The 20,145-nt window shown below is 36.1% G+C and overlaps 1 protein-coding gene across 7 annotated transcripts in view; it reads right to left on the bottom strand.

Annotated features, from left to right (window-relative positions):
• Positions 1-686: 686 nt before the first annotated feature.
• Positions 687-20,145, bottom strand: part of RALYL (RALY RNA binding protein like) — a 723,330-nt gene continuing 703,871 nt past the window's right edge. For all 7 annotated transcript variants that reach the window (XM_058698440.1, XM_058698443.1, XM_058698437.1 and 4 more), the window contains one exon: positions 687-1,677. In XM_058698440.1, the coding sequence (XP_058554423.1) occupies positions 1,660-1,677 (18 nt within the window). In that variant the 3' untranslated portion in view covers positions 687-1,659. The remainder of the gene's footprint in view (positions 1,678-20,145) is intronic.

Below are 20,145 nucleotides of genomic sequence, written 5' to 3'. Positions count from 1 at the left end.
TCGTATGCAAATTTTTAATTTTTGCTTTCACAATTTTATTTTTTATTTACTTATTTTTTGTTTTTTTTTTGTTTTTTTTTTCCACAATTTTAGTTTTAGATAACTTTTGCAGGATGGGATTATATAATTTTTCATTAGCTTATATTTGAAACACATAAAGAAAGTAGGTAAATTACCATAAATAAATTAAAATACAAATATAAGATACATACCCAGGTGATTTTAGATTTTAGTTTCTTTGAAAAAAGGAGGCCTTAATTCCTCTAGGTGTCCTTGGTGACATTACATGTACATGTCTCTCTGCTTTTAATGAGGAGCTTCCAGTCACTCGCAGTGCGCTTGTCTGACAGCACAAATGCCTCTGGGGTAGCTTTGTTTTCTATCCTGAAATATTTTCCTAAAATTCCATGTCTGAATGAAAAAAAAAATCCTTCTAGAAATGTAAACAAGGATGTGACTTCTGTCAAGAATTGAGGGCCCTCTGGCGTTCTATTACATGGCAAATTAATGTGTTCTAGAATACCAGTCACTCCATGAAAAGCGTGGGTATTTAAAACATATAACACACATTTTAGTAAAGTTATGTCACTTTCATTATTGCACTAACTTTATGGCACTGCAGGGACATAAAAAGTCAAACTGAGTATTAAAACTAAGTGCACCCCAAAGGAAAGATACACACCGACTTTGTTTTAAAAGAAACAGTATTTATTAAGAAATTATATGCTGAATTCTCCTACAGTCTGTGAAGATGGTTTCTTCCATTTCCACAGCACAAGACAACAGCAAAGAGCATCTGGAAAACACTTGCAATGCTTGGGAATGGAGCGTTCCTAGTAATAGGAGATGCAATGAAGTGATATGTGCACTATTTAAACTTTTGGGAACCAAAAACAAGACAATCTTTCCTTGCCAATATAGTTTTCACCTGTATTGGCACTAACCTGTCCATGGGATCTCCTACTCACACTGAAGTACTGGGTAACAATTGGATCATTTGAGTAGAGAATGCTCAATATAATCACACATCAAAGCAACAGTCCTTTCACTATTGAATCACTGAAATACTTGCATTCTTTATTAATAAAAATGGTGCTTATGGAGGGCAGAAATATAACCTTTTCAAGTATTTTATCATTATGATCTAAAGTACTTTAAACTATAAATTAAAAATAAATTATAAAAACTAGCTTACGATGTATCTTTTCTTACATGACATTGTTGGAAATAAGCTTTAAACATAGAATTGCAATATCACCTGACTTTATATATGATCAACAGTAAAACATGCTAATCATAAAAATAGCTTTTACAAATATACATTTGTATACAGTGTCTCCCTTACCGTTCATAAATGTCCTTCACATTTTAAGACTTTAAAAGACTTAAAAAAAAAAAAACACAACATAATTAGCAAAGGGGAAAACACATTTACAATCTAAACCATAAAAACCTGACAATTATATAGCTTAGAACATAGAAGAAGTGGAATTTCTAAAATTGAACAATACTGTCCATTTTATTTATTTGGGTTTTTTTTTTTTTTTTAAATAAATTGAACCAAAGAAGCTGCAATCCAGTAAGAAACCTCCTTTCACATTTCTGGGGGTTGTCACAGTTTCTCTTTTCTGTTCTCATGGCATCATTCATTACTTCAGATCACTTTATCTGTAGAAACTGGGAAAAGAAAAAAAAAGTATTTTAAAATATTGAGATATATGCTTCGTTGTTGATAGCATACGCATATATAAGTTAGGTTCTCAGGTGAAATCAGGAAATGATAAAAGATCTAGATGTTTAGGAAAAACACTTGAGAACTTTAGGTTCTTGGATCCTTCATGGGAGGCAATGCTAAAATTATTTACATTTACAATATGTTATGAGTTTTAAAGATCCAGTCCATTTATTATTGCCTGAGATTAGCAATTATCTTCCAACCAGAGCCCTTGACCAGGTCAGAGGGGAGCCACTTGAAGTCTAGGCTAGGGGAAGAGATCTGAGTTGCTTTTGCATTTTTGCGGCTCCTCACCAGAGTGACCATGGGACACTTCCCCTGTAATAGGCTTTAAACAGTGTGGTCCCAAGCCTTATGCACCCGGGAAAGGAGAAAAAGCAATACAGATTTCTGATCTGAGATACACAATCTTGGTTATAAGAGAAGAAAGCTAGATGCAAGAAGGGCAGTGAAAGACCCATCGTACAGTCATGAGCCAGAAACACCACATAAGAGCCAAAATTTAATTGGTAGAAGAATTGAATTGAGAAATTGCATATGAATACGAAGATAAAATAATGCAAGATTTCAGTAGCGGGAAAAGGCATGCATTTGTGTTAGAATCCTATCAAGCTGAAGGTTTATATTTAGATAGAAAATATAATTATACTTATTATCCCATCAACCTCAAAGTTTTTGCAGTTAGATGGAAAATCTGTATATATGTTTTAAGAGACAAAGACAAGCAAATCAAGGTATCAATTTGGATGGGAGTTGCTGTTGAGAAAAACACTGTGTGTCAGTTGTCAGTCCTGGGGGAGCAAATACCACCCACCAGTAATCAATCTCAGCGAAGGACTCCAAGCATTTTTGTCCATTGTATTTTGGTATCAGAGTTGGCGAGGAAAACAAAACACAGTCAGCATTGGGTGGAACAACGTTATCCAGCTCCAGTAGTGTGCTTTGGTCCCTCATGGCTAGCGAGTCCCCAAGGCAGCTGATTCAGGACAACTGGCCTACACATAACTCTTCCTGGCTGCAGTAAGAGGGCCCTGAACTCTGCCCCTTGGAGGCTGAAATACTGAAAGTTGTGTGTGACAATCATTAACATACGCATTTAAGCAGAATACAGAAACACTCCTTGAATTTGAACCAGGAAAGATATTTTCATACAAGTGATAAAACTGACAGGCTTTGTGGCTCTCTGTTTCTTGGTAAGGAAGTACTGCAAGCCCAAGGCATGTTCTTATGTGGTGGAGTGGGCATTGAAAGACCATAGGCACAGGCTGCCTTTCCCAACAGTTGCTGAATCCTACAAATACCCAGAGATTAGGTAACTTGAACTTTCATTAACATTTTGAAGCCTATACAATACAGAGACTATGAAAAAGACTGAGTATGGCAGTTGGGGTGGTGACAATTGCTCTGGATGTCTGTTGCTCCAGATCTCACCTGGCCAAGGTCCCTTGTTGAAAAGTATCCGTGAACTAGTATGGTATTTTCTCTTCCTTCATGAATATGCATTTGTCACTCTTAAAAACATATACATCTGAGTAATTTCAGTTTACTGGGATGTTTTCTTCCTTAGTGAGTACATATCTTAATTCTTGTTAGATATAGAATGAAACACAAAGTACTTGCAAGAATAGAAATCATAGTACTAATGTTTTTGTGTTAAGAAAAAAATGTTTGAATATTTGAACTGCAAATACTTGTGTTATGTAAGAGAATTTAGCCTGTTAGTGTGCCAGTCCTGTGGTTTCAGTTCTAAATATGCGATTAAAAATTAATTGAGATATAGGATTTCAATTTTATGATTTCAAATCTTATGACCAAATCTAAAGTTTGTACATGTTATTGGAAAGTCTAAGAAAATCTTAGGCCGTATCGATACATTGAATTCATCATATTTTAAGAATTATTTCATTCTCAGAAAGATATGTTAAACTAGACAAATGAATTTTAAAAACTGTATAAAATATACTAAATTTACAAATGCCATTTACAGTGTCTGAATGCTATTGAATTAAGAAATCTGGAACAATCATTTTTCAGAGGACTTTCAGTACTTTGTAAACCTTGCTATACTTGATTGTAATAATAAAGGCCTAATAATTTTGATTTTAAAACTTTCATAAATCAAAAGACTAAGAATAAACAAAATATGCACCCTTAATAGTCTAGTCTCTCATCCAAAGCATTTAAACTTACATCCTTTAAGGGCTAAGTACATTCTGATACTGTGATTCTCTCTCTCTTTTGCTCTTCTGCCCCATTTCCTCTTTCCTTTCCTCCTCCTCCTCTTCTTCCTCACCCAGTCTATACTATATGCTTACTGATCACACATGCATGTGTTTTTAAAAATTAAACGTTACTCAAATGTGTTCTTCATGCAGTTCCTAGCAGTGTTCTCGTACATACAGTCAGTAAGTCTTTAAAGCACAACGTTTTTTTGGGGCGCCTGGGTGGCGCAGTCGGTTAAGCGTCCGACTTCAGCCAGGTCACGATCTCGCGGTCCGTGAGTTCGAGCCCCGCGTCGGGCTCTGGGCTGATGGCTCAGAGCCTGGAGCCTGTTTCCGATTCTGTGTCTCCTTCTCTCTCTGCCCCTCCCCCGTTCATGCTCTGTCTCTCTCTGTCCCAAAAATAAATAAAAAAAAAAAAAAAATTAAAGCACAACGTTTTGAACTTATGGTACAAAGCAGGTGTGCCATGAGTTGTGTGCTGTAAAGAAGTTTGGGGTGCCTCGGAGGCTCATTCAGTTAGGTGTCTGACTTCGGTTCAGGTCATGATCTCATGGTTTGTGAGTTTGATCCCCTCATTGGGGGCTCTGTGCTGACAGACACCCTCACCCCTCTTGTGCACACACTCTCTTTGCCTCAAAAAATAAACTTAAAAAAAGGAAGTTTTATACATTTTCTATATGCACATACCAAAAATGATCCATTATCAATGTGAAAATGAATATGTGAATAAATAAAATTATGTTTAACCTGTAGAATGATGCTGACATGTGAACATAAGGCATAGTGGTTTTGGGTTTTGACTGGTAACACTTGTGTTCAGGAAGGAACTAAAGGTCTTTCATTTATATGATTGCAGTTGCCCTCTTTCTTGTGAGGCCTTCATATATCACTCTTATTACACATGCAAGATGTTTAAGATGCCACAGCAGCTGTGTATGTATTGAGTTTCTTCAGGTTAAGTCACGGCAGATAACATTCATTTAGTATATTCTTAGACCATCCTGCTTGTCTCAAAAGAGGTAATGAGTGGTTGTTTAGAAACTATCCATTGTAAGAAGAGAAAAACAGCCTGCAGGTTTTTTGTGCATATTCCATTATCACTAGTATGATTTCTCCTTGCCCCTTCTTTTGCCTCTTGATTGTGAGTGATTACATAAAAATAATTATCCTGGCAAGAAGAAAAGGAGGTTTGAAAATAATTTACTAAAGTCTTACTTCCTTGCCATAAAGCTTCAAAGCATTTGCCCCTCCCTAGTACAAAACAAAAGCTCCATTAACTTTGCATTGTGAAGTAAGTGTTATTAACCATATGGATACAAGTCATGAATACAATTCTCCTTATCGAAAAACAATGGCAAAATATATTCACTAAGCCTTCCATAGAGCTTCCAGTCTGATAAAAGGATTGCTGTTTACTTCTAAAGGCAGGGGAGAAAGGGCACAACTATGACATTCTTGTTCCCTTTTTCTCAAGAATGACAGTCACTTGAGCTGATTGGCTTACTATAATGTGAAACTAATTGTGCTTTCCTTCTCTTGAATAGTGGGTAATTTATCTAGTGGCTATATGGGAGTCTGGATGCTTTTAAAACTAATTATCCTGATGATGAATGCTTTTCCAACTCTCAATCTCTCCCATTTCTGAAAAACAAAAACAAAAAGAGCCACTTAGATGGGACTGAATTGTACTGAACCAAGCAATGTACTTTTACTTGACCAAGTTAAAAAGGAGAGTATTAATCTACAGGGAAAGCACATTTAATTTTAAACCTCATGAGTATATATAATATATATAATATATATATATATATATATATTATATATATATATATGTTTATGCATTTATTGATGTAAAATTGGTATATTTTGTATTGTAATATTTTGTATTGGTATATATTGTATTGTAATATAATAATACATTACATTAGTTCAGGTGTACAACATAATAATTCAGTCTTTGTATGTAAGGTGATCACAATTAGTCTAGTTATCATCTGTCACCATAGAATTGACTCCCTTTGCTCTTTTTACCTCCAAACCACCTTTCCCCCACTAAAAACCACCAATATATTCTCTGTATCTCTGAGTTTTGTTTTGTTTCTTTTTTGTTTTTTAGATTCCAAATATAAGTGAGATCACATGCATGGTATTTGTCTTTCTCTGTCTTATTTCACTTAGCATAATACCCTCAAGGTCCACCCACGCTGTCTCAAATGGCAAGATTTCCTTCTTTTTTAATGGCTTAGTAGTATTGGATATATATACCATACCTTCTTCATTCATTCATCCATCCATGGACACTAGGTTGTTTCCATTCTTGGCTACTGTAAATAATGCTGCAATGAACATAGGGGTGTATATATCTTTTCAAATTAGTGTTTTCATTGTCTTCAGATAAATATCTAGAGGTGGTATAGCTAGATTGTATGGTAGGTCTATTTTAAAATTTTTCAGGAAACTCCATATTGTTTTCCACAATGGCTACACCAGTCTATATTCCCACCAACAGTGCATGAGCGTTCCCTTTCTCCACATCCTCTCCAGCATTTGTTCTGTTTGTTTTTGATAATAGCTATTCTGAAAGGGGTGAGGTGGTATCTCATTGTGATTCTGATTTGCATTTCCCTGATAATTACTGATGCTGAACATCTTTATAAAGGTATAGTAATAGGTAGTATAAATACACTTTACTAACAGTTCTGCCAAAGAAAAATCACATTTTGGGGAGCCTGGGTGGTTCAGTTGGTTAAGAGTCCGACTTTGGCTCAGGTCATGATCTTGCGACTTGTGGATTCAAGCCCCGCATTGGGCTCTATGCTGACAGCTCAGAGCCAGGAGCCTGCTTCAGATTCTGTGTTTCCCTCTCTTTGACCCTCGCCCTACTTATGCTTTGTCTCTCTCTCTCAAAAATAAATAAACATTAAAAAAATTTTAAAAATCACGTTTTTAAAGAAGCCTTGTGACTATTTTAGTGTCAGAAATGACTGTTATCTTTCTAATTGAGATTTATAACTAATAAATAATAAAAGAAATATAGACAATTCATATTTTTTAGTTAGCATCCATAAAAGCAAAAAAGGTGAAAGAAAACATGTGGAAAATATAGGCTGTGTAACATTTTATAGAAAAGCATAGTCTAACAAGCAGGAGTTACCTAAATTTGTTGTCACCACCCATCATGTTTACTGAGTAACTGTTCAGCCATTCACTTTTTATAGACAATGTGAATACATTTGGCTTTTACAATTCAATTCAAATTTCTAAATAACATAAACATTCCTGGAAGCTACTGTACATTGTAAGGTAAAACTTGTTTTTTATTAATAAGCTCTTGGGGCCAGAATTGCATTATACTTTGCTAAAAGAATCACATCACAAAAACCATAAATGGCATGGAAACTAAGATGGCTACTCACTCACTGGGATGGCTACATGTGAAGGCAACTCCTCCATTATGTAGTTTTTGGAGGCTTAGTCTCCATTCCCGAGCTGATGGCCATTTAAGATCTAGGGGCTGGGGGATGCCGGAAACACAGGCAAAATTGAAAGTGTGGTAGCCCATCAGAAACTTGGAAATAAAGTAATTGGGCTGTCTTCTGAGATTTTTAACTCTAAAATCAAGACTTAAATGATCAGGGTAGAGAATATACAGGGTCACTTAAGAGAGGCAGAATTTTCTAAGTCTTTGAGTCTAGACTAGAACATAAGTGAAACTTACTAAATCTGCCAAAGAAAAGTGTTGATCTGAGGGAGACTTGTTTGACACTGCAAGTACAGAAAAGTAGGAGAGTAACTTCTTGGAGGGTAACTCAGTTGCACCCATTCGGGAGAAGGTGTTCTCCACAGAAGAAGGCATCCAAATCCTGGAAGTGAACCTAGACTATGGTGACAGATGTGGACACATCAGGCAATCTCAGAACATTCAATCAACTCTTTGCTCCAAATCCATGCTCCCCAGGCAAGACTTCTGATTATAATTTGTAACAGTATGCCCTTTGGAAGAGAATGCTCAGGCCAGAGGACACAAGACTGGCCTCCCTTTCAGTGATGGGAACCACCATAAATTCCTAAACAGATCTTCTGATATACCAGATTGGTTACTTCACATTTCTCTGAGGTATTGTTCTACTCCCAGCATGCTGACAAGTAAGTTCTGTGAGCCTATGAAGCCACATACGGGTCCTTATGGATCTGTGTTGCTGCTATCTCTCCTAGTTTCCCAGTACTTGCCATACATATTTTAAGGTCTTTAATATAGGCAATATTTATAAACTACATGTCAAAGAATATAGAATTTCATTGAACTTGAACAATAAGAAATCAGAAATTACCTGACCCTCTCCTGTTATAATAGGTGAAGATACTGAGGCCCAGACAGTTTGAAAGGCACGCCCAGGTAGTTGATAGAAACACTTACTAGACCCAGAATCTTGACTGCTATCCAGAATTCTTTTCCTTACATGTTTGGTTCTCAAACTTTAATAGGCCTCAAAAGTGGCATAGTAAATTCAGATTGCCAAATTTCTGATTCGCTAATGCTATGGTCTGAATGTTTGTGTTTCCTCAAAATACATATGTTGAAATCCTAACCCCCAATGTGATGGTATTAGGAGGTAGAGTTTTTGGAAGGTGATTAGGTGATGAGGCCAGATCCCTCATAAATGGGATTAGTGTCCTTATAAAAGAAGTCCCAGTAGGCTCCCTTGCTTCTTCCACCATATGAAGACACAGCAAATGACTGCTTGCTTATAAACTAGGAAATGGGCTCCAAGCAGACACCTAACACTGCCATGATCTTGGACTTCCCAGCTGCCAGAACTCTGAGAAATACATGTTTGTTGTTTGTAAGTTTCCCAGTCTGTAGTATTTTGTTATAGCAGTCTAAATGCACTAAGTCAGCTAGGTCTGGAATGAGGCCCAGGACGTCACATTTCTGATAAGTTTCTGAGTGATGCTGATTCACTTCGCTGTTGAGCAGCAGTCTTCTGTGAGTGGGCTGTTTGCCCTCCTATGTGTCCAGCTGAGAGTAAGATCTCTGTTCTTTCCTCAAGGCTACTTCTTAGAATTATTTATTTGGCTGGCAATCCCGAGAAGTGAGGTAACTCCTCTCTGGAATGAGCCATGTAGTTCTGTAATAAATCTTGTGTCTGGATAAAGAATAGGCTTGCTTACTGCTTATTGGAAAGCTGGATTCTCTATACTCAAGATCTCTCTTTTGTAGGGCACTGTACTACATGTAGGCTTTACCTGGCAGAGACATCTTGGACTTGGGTCCTGAGCTTAGGAAACCAGGACAACTATCCTGATACTCCTATGTCTTTTGCTTTGAGTAGCAAAGTCTTTTGTCTTATCAGCATCCATGGAACTAGGGATGTTTAATTTACTAGCTTGAATAGTTATTTTGGTAAGAGTTCTCCTGCTTCAGTTCTCCTAAATACCATCAACCTTACTTAAGTTGGGTCAATTCTGTTAATTCTTTCTTCCTTTTTTAAAACTTTCTTAATGTTGATTTATTCATGAGAGAAAGAGAGAGAGAAAGAGAGCACAAGTGGGGGTGGGACAGAGAGAGAGGGGGACAGAAGATTCAAAGCGGGCTCTGTGCTGACAGCAGAGAGCCTCATGTGTGGCTCCAACTCACAAACCATGAGACCGTGACCTGAGCCAAAGTTGAATGCTTAACTGACTGAGCCACCCAGGTGCCCCTAAGTTGGATCAATTCTTGATCAACTAGAGGGACTCTTAGCAAGTCACGACTCCACTGGCAAACCATCTTCTGGACGTCCTCACTTCTTTTCTGTCTCCATACCACCTCCTCTCTCCTTACTTACTTTTTTGCTTCTAATTCCTAACAGTTCATTTTTGAAATCCACGCCCATGATTCTGCCCGATAACTCCCATGTTTTTATCCTGTTCTCCATTTGTCTCCCAGTGTTCAAGAAATAAGTATGGCTAAGATACAAAAAAGGTCTTACACGTCTATAATGGATCACAAACATTCAAATAGGTAGGCTTTGTTATTCCACAACCAAATAGAAAGATGAAAAGACTGGGGAAATCAGTTATTTGGTATAATATAATAGACTTAAGTTACTGCATGAGTAATGCTGTTTGATTTCCTTTTCTAAAACTGAAGGAAAATATAATACAATATTATAAAACCAGAATAAAATAAAAAATAATGTTAAAATAATTTAATTCTTTGTACCAAATCCAAATACACTGTATTCCTACAAATATTATAAAGTGACTGCCAAGTTTTGCATCATTCATATTTTCATTTACTTTATGCGACTGACTTATAGAGAGAATATAAACAGTTTGATAGTGAAGTGACAAGAGTGTGGTAATTAATGTAAAAGTATAATTAGAAATGCCATCTTCTTTATGGATGCTTGGTGTTGGTTCATGGCTTACCATATGTGATTTAAAAAACCCACTCTTTTCAGAGTTAAATGACATCGTTTCCTATAACTAAATATGGCTCTCTCTAACAAGGACATTAGAGCAGTAACAGTTTTTAACATCTACACGCAAAGAACATTTGTGTTTCTAGAGTGCATTTCATTTAGTTAGTATCACAAATAAAATGCTAATAATGCAAATAGCATGCGGTCTCTTGGATTCATTATAGGAATAATTTGCTTAGTGAAGTAAGATGCAACAATGTCAGGAGCCATATATTGTCTTATCCATTCTCGCTCCAAAGCATCAGAGAAGCAGAGTAGCAGAGTCGTTAATTAAGCAGGTAACCTAGGATTGTAGAGTGATCTTGTCTAACCTCCCAACCAGAGCAGCAGTGCCTTCCATGGTAATCACTGCTGATAGGTACATAGCTTTGGCCTGTTTACCTTAGGGGATATAGAACTCGTTATCTCACAAGACATTTTGCTCCTTTTGTAGAAAATCGTGGCCAGAAAAGAATTTGCTATCTTGAGTCTAAATCTGCCAAATGGCTAGGTTATATATTGCACCCAAATCTAAGGAGTGTGGTGACAAGTCAGGCAGGTAGATGGAATTTGAGCATTACAGAAGTACTAGGTGGCTCCCATCTGTGGGGGTATGGATTCAGGTCAGATATCCTAAGATGGCAGGAGAGAGGAAGGCAGAGATCTACTACAGGGGGGAAATGGATTGGTATTAGAACTTAAAAGCTGGCATCTGAAGAATGAGACTTTCGGGTTCTGATTTATTTATTCATTTGTTTTTGGGGACCCTGTTTGTTCCCAGAATAAAGGAAGATCCGGTTTTTAGAAAAAAGCCTAGAGCAACTGTAATAAGCTTACAGCAAGAGAAACAGCAAGAAGGTTTTAGAATCTGAGGCATTTGAATTACTTAGCTGAGGCTTCCTAAAATCATTCCACGTAGGGACTGGTGTGAGTTATTCTTAGAATCTGGGACTGGGCTAAATCTGTGGGCATGGGCCACAAATCATCATAATAACTCTTATTTGTATAGTGTATAGAAGTTTATAAAACACTTTTGATTTTCTTTATAAACCAGTGAGGTAGATTTTGGGGCAAGAATCATCCTCACGTTATTCATTAATTCTTGAATCAGAGAGTGAGCGTCTTGCCTGAATCAAACCCGACTGTTTATTTAAGGCCAGTGCTTTCCTTAATATTCTATTCTTCCCAGTTGTGGGAAGGAGGAGAGTAGGGAAGCAGACTGGGTATATCATCAATTTTAGTACAGGTGATCTCAACTGGGATATGAAAGTACACTGGTGCCCTATGAGGAGTGGGAAAAAAGAGATGGAATTATTGGGGATGTACCAGGATTTGCACATAACTTACAACCTGCCTTTCCCTGATTTGTAGCAGATTTGCCTGGATTTTTTTTTTAATTTCCATCTTGAACTAATTTAAAAGCCATTTTAATTAAAATTTTGCTTTAGTCATCATCTGTCTAAAGGAGAACATTTATGTTATAAAATACATTTGATTAAGAAAAAAGAACATTTAACTTTATAGTAAAATTATCTAATGTGGGTTACATAATTTTATTTAAAACATCTATGTAAAAAATTTAGTTAATACTGAAAAAAAGTTAATCATATTGCTAAATTTTATGATTTACCAGAACTTGGATATTCTGTCATACATACATTAACACAGTAACATTTCTTTTTTTTTTTCCCAAAACTCTTCCCTGATACTTTCTGAACATAATTATGATTGTGTTTTGAGTATTCTGGGCTCACTGACAATCACATTTGAGTAGCTGAATTGATAAATTATAGTAATTTTATTTGGCACATAACTTGTGTTTGGTCATGCATCAATTTCTGACTTCTCATGCTAATTATATAGTGTCTAACAACCGTTAGTGACTCCCAATGTTGGAAATGGCAATGATAATTTTAGGATAATACTCCAAATTGTGTAAGTTAATTCCAGTGCTAGCTGCCAAATGCTGATTAATGCTAAGATTATTATGAACTTTGAAATTTCATATATTTTACTCCTTTCTATAGTTTTTTGAGTAATTTGTTTTGCATCACAAGAAGAAATATTTTAGAAATCATTTTATGTCTAACAGAAAAATGGGATTTAAAATTGATTGATTTAGAGGTATAAATTAAAAAGCCCTTGGAAATTGTATAGTTAATTCATGATCATTCAGAATAGCTGGGGGAAAGGCTGTCATGGCTATTTAACAATTCTCATTTAATTAAATTTACTGTATACACCAAACTATTAGAATATAAAAAAAAATAGTTTCAACTTTAAAATTCAGTAAAATTAATCTGAGAGATCAAGTGACATAGTAAAGTGATGACATACTTAAGCTATTATTCTATTTTTTATCAGCATATTTGAGAAATATAATTTAAAAAAATCTGAAGGCTTAAAGCTTTGGGATAGTTCCTAGTAATAGTATTATCAAAATACTCTTAGCACTCAAATTAAGCTGGACAGAATAGAATCCTAGATGATTCAGAAGAGATTTCAGAATTTTGTAGTACCTAAAACTGTCATGATCATGAAAAATCCCAGAATTGTAATATAGATAGAAGGAATTAGAAATTGGGCTTTATCTGTTTTATGTGTGACTGATTATGTCCTATCCTCTATAGGTGACTTTTTAAAACTAGGTTTTGGATATCACCTTATTTATCTGTGTTTTCATTTTTTTTTTTATTATAAGAGAGTATAGAATTGAGAAACAGTGTCAGCTATGTGATTCTGTACGGATCAAGATAAACAAGAGCTTGGATCATTTAATTCAATAAATTGATGAAGTAATTCAATGTAAGTTGAGTTCTCTCCTAGAAGATTTCTATGAAGAAATCATCCCCAAATCAAACTTTTTATTTGAAGAGGTTTTTTTCTTTGTAATTAAATTTCTCTAGCAAGTCACACTCAGTGGACCTGAAAGGATGCTGTGACATCATCTGTTCATGAGACTTAGCTGTAAAAATGCACGGAAGACTCATGATGACTACACTCTGTTGTGTGCTAAAGAGGAAGGGCCCTGGGTCTATGTGGCTCTCTGTCGTGTTATCTACACCTGGCGTTATTTTGCTGAGTAAACACCGTGTGATATTACTTGGCACCTACATATAATGTATGCTACATCTGCACTGCATATCTGAAGCTATACATTATTTCTATAGCATTTTACAGTCATCTTAATGAAGAGAAGTCTGAGGCACAAGGGAATAAAGTCACTTGCCCAGTGTCTTAATGAAGTGGTAAAAAAATAAATCCAGCCCAGAATTATATTATTCTGCTCTTACTTGAGGGTCACATTAAGTAAATACTTGATGTGACATAAACATCACAGAATGGACGCCCCATGTCTGCAGGTAGGGCAACATGTTCTCCCAACAAACCTGCCTGTAAACACTTGGGGTGTTGGTGGGAGGTATTAGGGAAACAGTTGCTCAAGTGAAGTTTCAGGCAGAATGCTTCCACTGACTTTATTTGTTTGGGCCTTAGGAGCTGCATTTAGACTAATGGGATTTTGGTGGATAAGTGCTGGGAAGCTGATAGGGCAGGCACCTATGAAACTATTCTAAAAATCTCTGTTTTGCTGCAATAAATATGGGTAAGTGGAAGAGCACAGAGAATTCATTTCTGGGTCATAAAGAATTGCTTTATTTGTATTTACTTGTATATGTGTACATAGCCATAATACATTTTAAATAAACTTTATTAATTTTTAAGGGTTGATAGACAATGATGTTTTGTGATTAGATTGCTATATCTTTTTGTTGTCTCTCATTTACTGAACCCATTTAGGCTATGAAATGAAATAACCAATTTTATCACTTTATATGCCATAAGAAAGTACCATACCTCACATAGAAAAAAAATCAATTAAATAGCTGCACTTTTCCAACTTAATTTACTTCCAGATACAGTTACTCAATTTATGTTTACAGAGATGGCTTAAATAAAAATGTCCTTGCTTAGCATCAGTACATACAGAGATCAAATGTGGCCACAAATATCAGAAAAGAAAATGTATTTTGTATTTTAAATTTTGAGACCCCTTAAAGTTATGGGTAAAATTTAAGAAAAATTGGACCTGTTTTTGCAGTTATTACTTCTCATATGAATATTCTGAAATTTCAAGCTATTTAAATTCATATTATTATTATTTTTCTTATAGTAAAGGTTAAGAACAATTTTTAAAAGCAGACAACATTAAATACTTTTCACAAGAACAAAGATTGTTTTGGGGCGCTTGGGTGGCTCAGTCTGTTAAGCGTCCGACCTCAGGTCGTGATCTCGCGGTTTGTGAGTTCGAGCCCCATGTCAGCTCTGTGCTGACAGCTCAGAGCCTGGAGCCCGCTTCAGATTCTGTGACTCTCTCTCCCTCTGCCACTCCCCTCCTCATGCTGTCTCTCACAAAATAAATAAACAGTAAAAAAAGTTTTAGAAAATTTAAAAAAATTAAAAAGAAAAGAACCAAGATTGTTTCTCTTTAGCACACGGATACATTTCCGAGGAATGCGGTGCAGTCTAGGTGCTGAAAAGGTGAAGGTATGTATGTGATTTAAAAAAGAGCATTTTCAAATTATTAGATGAGTCACTAATTTTTGTGGGAAGGGAAGGTAACAGTTTTTTTGTCTTGAGCTATGAAAGCTATCTTACTTATATATAATAACACATGGCACCTATCACTGTATTTAACTATGAAATGTCTGTATGACTAATTGTGTTTTAGGGTACCTCCACTGATGTTAGATAATTTCTTTTGAGCTGTTAACTTCTTCCAGCCTCTGGGTTTTACAGGCTCACCAACAAAGTGAAAAAGGTAATTCTTCCTTGCTGATTTAGATGCATATTTATTTATCTTATATTCTCTTTATTTCTCTGATTGCTGAGGCTAGGACTTCCAGTGCTATGTTAAATAACAATGGTGAGAGTGGACATCCTTGTCTTGTTCTTGATCATAGAGGAAAAGCTCTCAGTTTTTCCCCATTGAGGATGATATTAGCTGTGGGTGTTTATATACCAATAATGAAACAGTAGAAAGAGAAATCAAGAAATCAATCCCATTAACAATTGCACCAAAAACTAGAAGATACCTAGGAAAAAACCTAATCAAATAGGTAAAGATCTATACTTAGAAAACTATAGAACACTTTTGAAAGAAATTTAAAATGATACAAAGAAATGTAAAATCATTCCATGCCCATGGATAGGTAAACAAACATTGTTAAAATATCTATACTACCTGAAGCAATCTATACATTTAATGCAATCCTTATCAAACTCCCCATTAAAATTTTTCATAGAGCTAGAACAAAGAATCCTAAAATTTATATGAAAGCACACACACACACACACACACACACACACACACACAAACAAAACCACTGAATAGCCAAAACAATCTTGAAGGAGAAAAGCAAGAGTCATCACATTTCTGGACTTTAAGCTACATTGCAAAGCTGTAGTCACGAAGACAGTATGGTACTGGCATAAAAAGGGATACATAGATCAATGAAACAGAATAGAAAATCTGGAAATGAATCCATAACTATATGGACTAATCTTCGACAAAGCAGGAAAGAGTATCCAATGGGGAAAGGGCAGTATTTTCAACAAATGTTGTCAGGAAACCCAGGCAGCAACATTTAGAAGAATGAAACTGGGCCACTTTCTTATGTCATACAAAAAAGTGAACTCAAAATGGATGAAAGACCTAAATGTGAGACAGGAAACCATCAAAATCCTAGAGGAGAACACAGGCAGTAACCTCCTAAACATTGGCCATAGCAACTTCTTACTAGATATGTCTCCTGAGGCAAGGGAAACAAAAGCAAAAATAAACTATCAAGGGGGAGCACCTGGGTGGCTCAGTCAGTTAAGTGTCTGACTCTTGATTTTGGCTCAGATCATGAGCTCACAGGTTCATGAGTTCGAGCCCTGCAACGGCTAACAGTGCAGAGCCTGCTTGGAATTCTGTCTCTCCCTCTCTCTTTCCCTTTGTTGCTTGCTCTCTATCTCTCTCTCAAAATAAATAAATAAACTTAAAAAAAAATTCTCGTCTCGCTCTGCTACTACCCTACCCTGCTTGCAAGTGCACATGCTCTCTAAATAAATAAATAAATAAATAAATAAATAACTATTGAGACTTCATCATGATAAAAGGCTTCTGCACAGCAAAGGAAACAATGAACAAAACTACAAGGCAACCTTCAGAATGGGAGAATATATTTGCAAATGGCATATTGGATAAAGGGTTAGTATCTAAAATCTGTAAAGAACTTATCAAACTCAGCACCCAAAAAAAGAAATAATTCAGTTAAGAAATGGGCAGAAGACGTGAATAGACACTTTTCCAAAGAAGACATTCAGATGGCTAAGAGACACATGAAAAGATGCTCAACTTCATTCATCATCAGGGAAATACAAATAAAAACTACCAAGAGATACCACCTTACACCTGTCAGAATGGCTAAAATTAGCAACACAGGAAACAACAAGTGTTGGCAAGGATGCAGAGAAAAGGGAACCCTCTTACACTGCTGATGGGAATGCAAACTGGTGCAGTCACTCTGGAAAACAGAGCTCCTCAAAAAGTTAAATATAAAAGCACCCTATGACTCAGCAATTGCACTACTAGGTATTTACACAAAGTATTTACAAAAATACTAATTCAAAAGGCACATGCACTCTGATGTTTATAGCAGCATTATCAACAATAGCCAAACTATGGAAAGAGCCCAAGTACCCATCAACTGATGAATGGATAAAGAAGATGTGGTATATATATACCACATCATAACAAAAAGGATGAATACACACACACACACACACACACACACACATACACATATATATACACACACCACATATTCTTTATATATATATATATATATATATATATATATATATACACACATCTTCATATATAGAATATATATATATATATATATATATATATATATATATATATAGTGAAATCTTACTCAACCATCAAAAAGAATGAAATCTTGGGGTGCCTGGGTGGCTCAGTCGGTTGAGCGTCCAACTTCGGTTCAGGTCATGATCTCACAGTTTGCGAGTTCGAGCCCTGCGTCAGGCTCTGTGCTGACAGCTCAGAGCCTGGAGCTTGCTTCTGATTCTGTGTCTCCCTCTCTCTTTGCCCCTCCCCTGCTCATGCTCCGTCTCTGTCTCTCTCTTTCTGTCAAAAGTAAACATTTTTAAAAAAAGAATGAAATCTTACCATTTGCAATGATGTAGATGGAGCTAGAGTGTGTTATGCTAAGTGAAATAAGTCAGTCAGAGAAAGACAAAGAAGTACCATATGATTTCAATCCTGTGTTCAAAACAGATGAACATAGGAGAAGAGAAAAAAGAGAAAGAGGGAAGCAAACTATAAGAGACTCTTAACTGTAGAGAACCAACTGAGGGATGATGGAAGGATTGAGCAGCAGATGGGCTAAATGGGCGAAGGGCATTAAGGAGGGACTTGTTGGGATGAGCCCTGGGTGTTATATGTAAGTGATAAACCACTGAATTCTACACCTGAAACCAACTTTACCATACATGTTAACTAAATAAAATTTAAATAAAAACTTGACTTTAAAAATTAAATAAGTAAGTAAATAAATAAATAAATAACAGCATGCGTTAGATAGCAGCAAGGTAAGGGCCAGCAGTGGGTAGTAACCCAGAGTGCCACCTCCTCCTGAGAGTCTCAGGGCTCTGGGGATATACCACATAAAAATGTTCTTTCATTTTTATCACTTCTGAGACATTAAACTCTGTAAAGTTCAAGGTACTTTTCTACTGTAATTTAACAAATCAATTTGCATGCAGGGTTTCTGCCAACTTCAGGTAGAAAATTGTGCAAAGCACATGACTGCAGGAGGGTGACGGCCAATCAGCATATCATCAGAGTTATCATCTCATCAAGCGTGAAGTGCAGGTCAGCACGACTGAGCTCCGTGCTCCCAGAGTGGTGCACAAACTGCTAAAGGCACCCAAGATAGCTAGGTGGGAAGGCGCGTTAAAAACTGACTCACATAGTGAGAAAATTACCCTTCTCAATGTTCTTTCTTCTGGTTTTCTGACTGCATTAATGATAAAGTGTCTGCTGGTATAGTTCTTACATTTCTCTCTTTTTTTTAAACAAGATGTATACAGGGGGCGGTATTTGCGCTTGGGGGGCTCAGTTAGTTATGTGTCTGACTCTTGATTTTGGCTCAGGTCATGATATGGTGGTTTGTCAGTTCAAGGCCCGCATCGGGCTCTGCACTGACAGTGCAGAGCCTGCTTGGCATTCTCTCTCTCCTCTCTCTCTGCCCTTCCCCTGCTTGTGCTCTCTCTCTCTCTCTCTCAAAATAAAAAATAAACTTGAAAAAAGTTAAAAAGAAATTACTGAGCTGAATTTAAAAATAAATGTTTTGTCTTTTCATCATATTTACCTTAAATATACTTCCTATTTATGAAAAAGGATACTTGGTTTTTCATTTACTGGAATGAACTGAAGTTTAGTTTTAAAGATACATTTACTTTAAGTAAAAAAAAAAAGGGAGTCAATTTGATTTAAAAATGAAGTTAAAAATACTACGAGTGGTGCATAAATATGGAAAAATCATAAAGGTTCAAACAAATTAAAAGTAATCAAATTTGTAAGCACTAATATGTGAAAATATCTAAGGGTGGTGGAATCTTACAGACCCTGGGTGAATCTTGATTCTGCCTTTCATTAACAGCATGACCTCAGACAAATTACTTAGCCTTTCTAAAATCAGCTATTTGTAAAATATCTATCCCTGAATTCATTTTATACAACACAGGAAATTATGTACATGAAAAAACTCAGTGTTGTTCCTGGAAGGTAGAAAGTATCTTTCCCTTTACTCCTTTTTTTTTCAATTTGGAATGAAATAAAAATCTTCCCTTTCCTTCTGTGTGTATATGTGTATATGTGTGTGTGTGTGTGTGTGTGTGTGTGTGTGTATACCTTATATCCTATTTTCTTAGCTTTTCTGCTTTTTTTAAAGATAGGCTATTTTCCCACATTTTTGAGACAACTAAGGCCCAAAGTGATTTCCCAACTTATTTAATTCACACAGACTTATATGGCAGGGGTAGTTGTTACTTCCAGTAGACCAGTAGACCACAGACTAGCAAAGTTTGCTTTTAGAAACTGTTACTGAACATTATTAAAATGTATTCCTAAAAATGTGGCAAGATAGGAAATATTAAATATGCATAAGGTATCCAGAATACTTATCAGGTTCCAGTTGATAAGAATTCTTATCAGGTTTCCAAAGGGCTGTACTTGCATTTCATCTCAGGCTACCCTGGAGCTGGTGATTTTTCCATGTTCAGAGCCGTTCTAAAGACAGTGAAGGGTTTATAAGGGAAGAGCCTTAACCATGGCTGATAGTGTGGCCTGGTTTGCACCTGTGAGAATTTTAATGTGTGGGGAATCAGCCAGACATAGTCCCTGACTGCTTTGGTCATAAAGGTACACAGTGCAGATGGGTGAGCAGGAAGATGTCTCTTTGCAACTCGAATACTGCCTGGATTAAAACTTCCGTGCATTCCATGAAATGCATTTTTTAAGCAATTAACTTTTGGAATGTGGGGAAAGAATTGTAAAAGGTCAGCATCATTTAAACGATCAATCTCTTTTCCATTGTGATCCTGTCTGTTGAGCTATGAATAAAACTGAAAAAAAAAGTGCCACTTTTTCCTTTCTTTCAGTTTCTGA

The sequence above is a fragment of the Neofelis nebulosa genome, chromosome 14, assembly GCF_028018385.1.
Source record: "Neofelis nebulosa isolate mNeoNeb1 chromosome 14, mNeoNeb1.pri, whole genome shotgun sequence".
Classification (NCBI taxonomy): Eukaryota; Metazoa; Chordata; class Mammalia; order Carnivora; family Felidae; genus Neofelis; species Neofelis nebulosa.
This window is presented reverse-complemented; position numbering and strand designations above follow the sequence as displayed.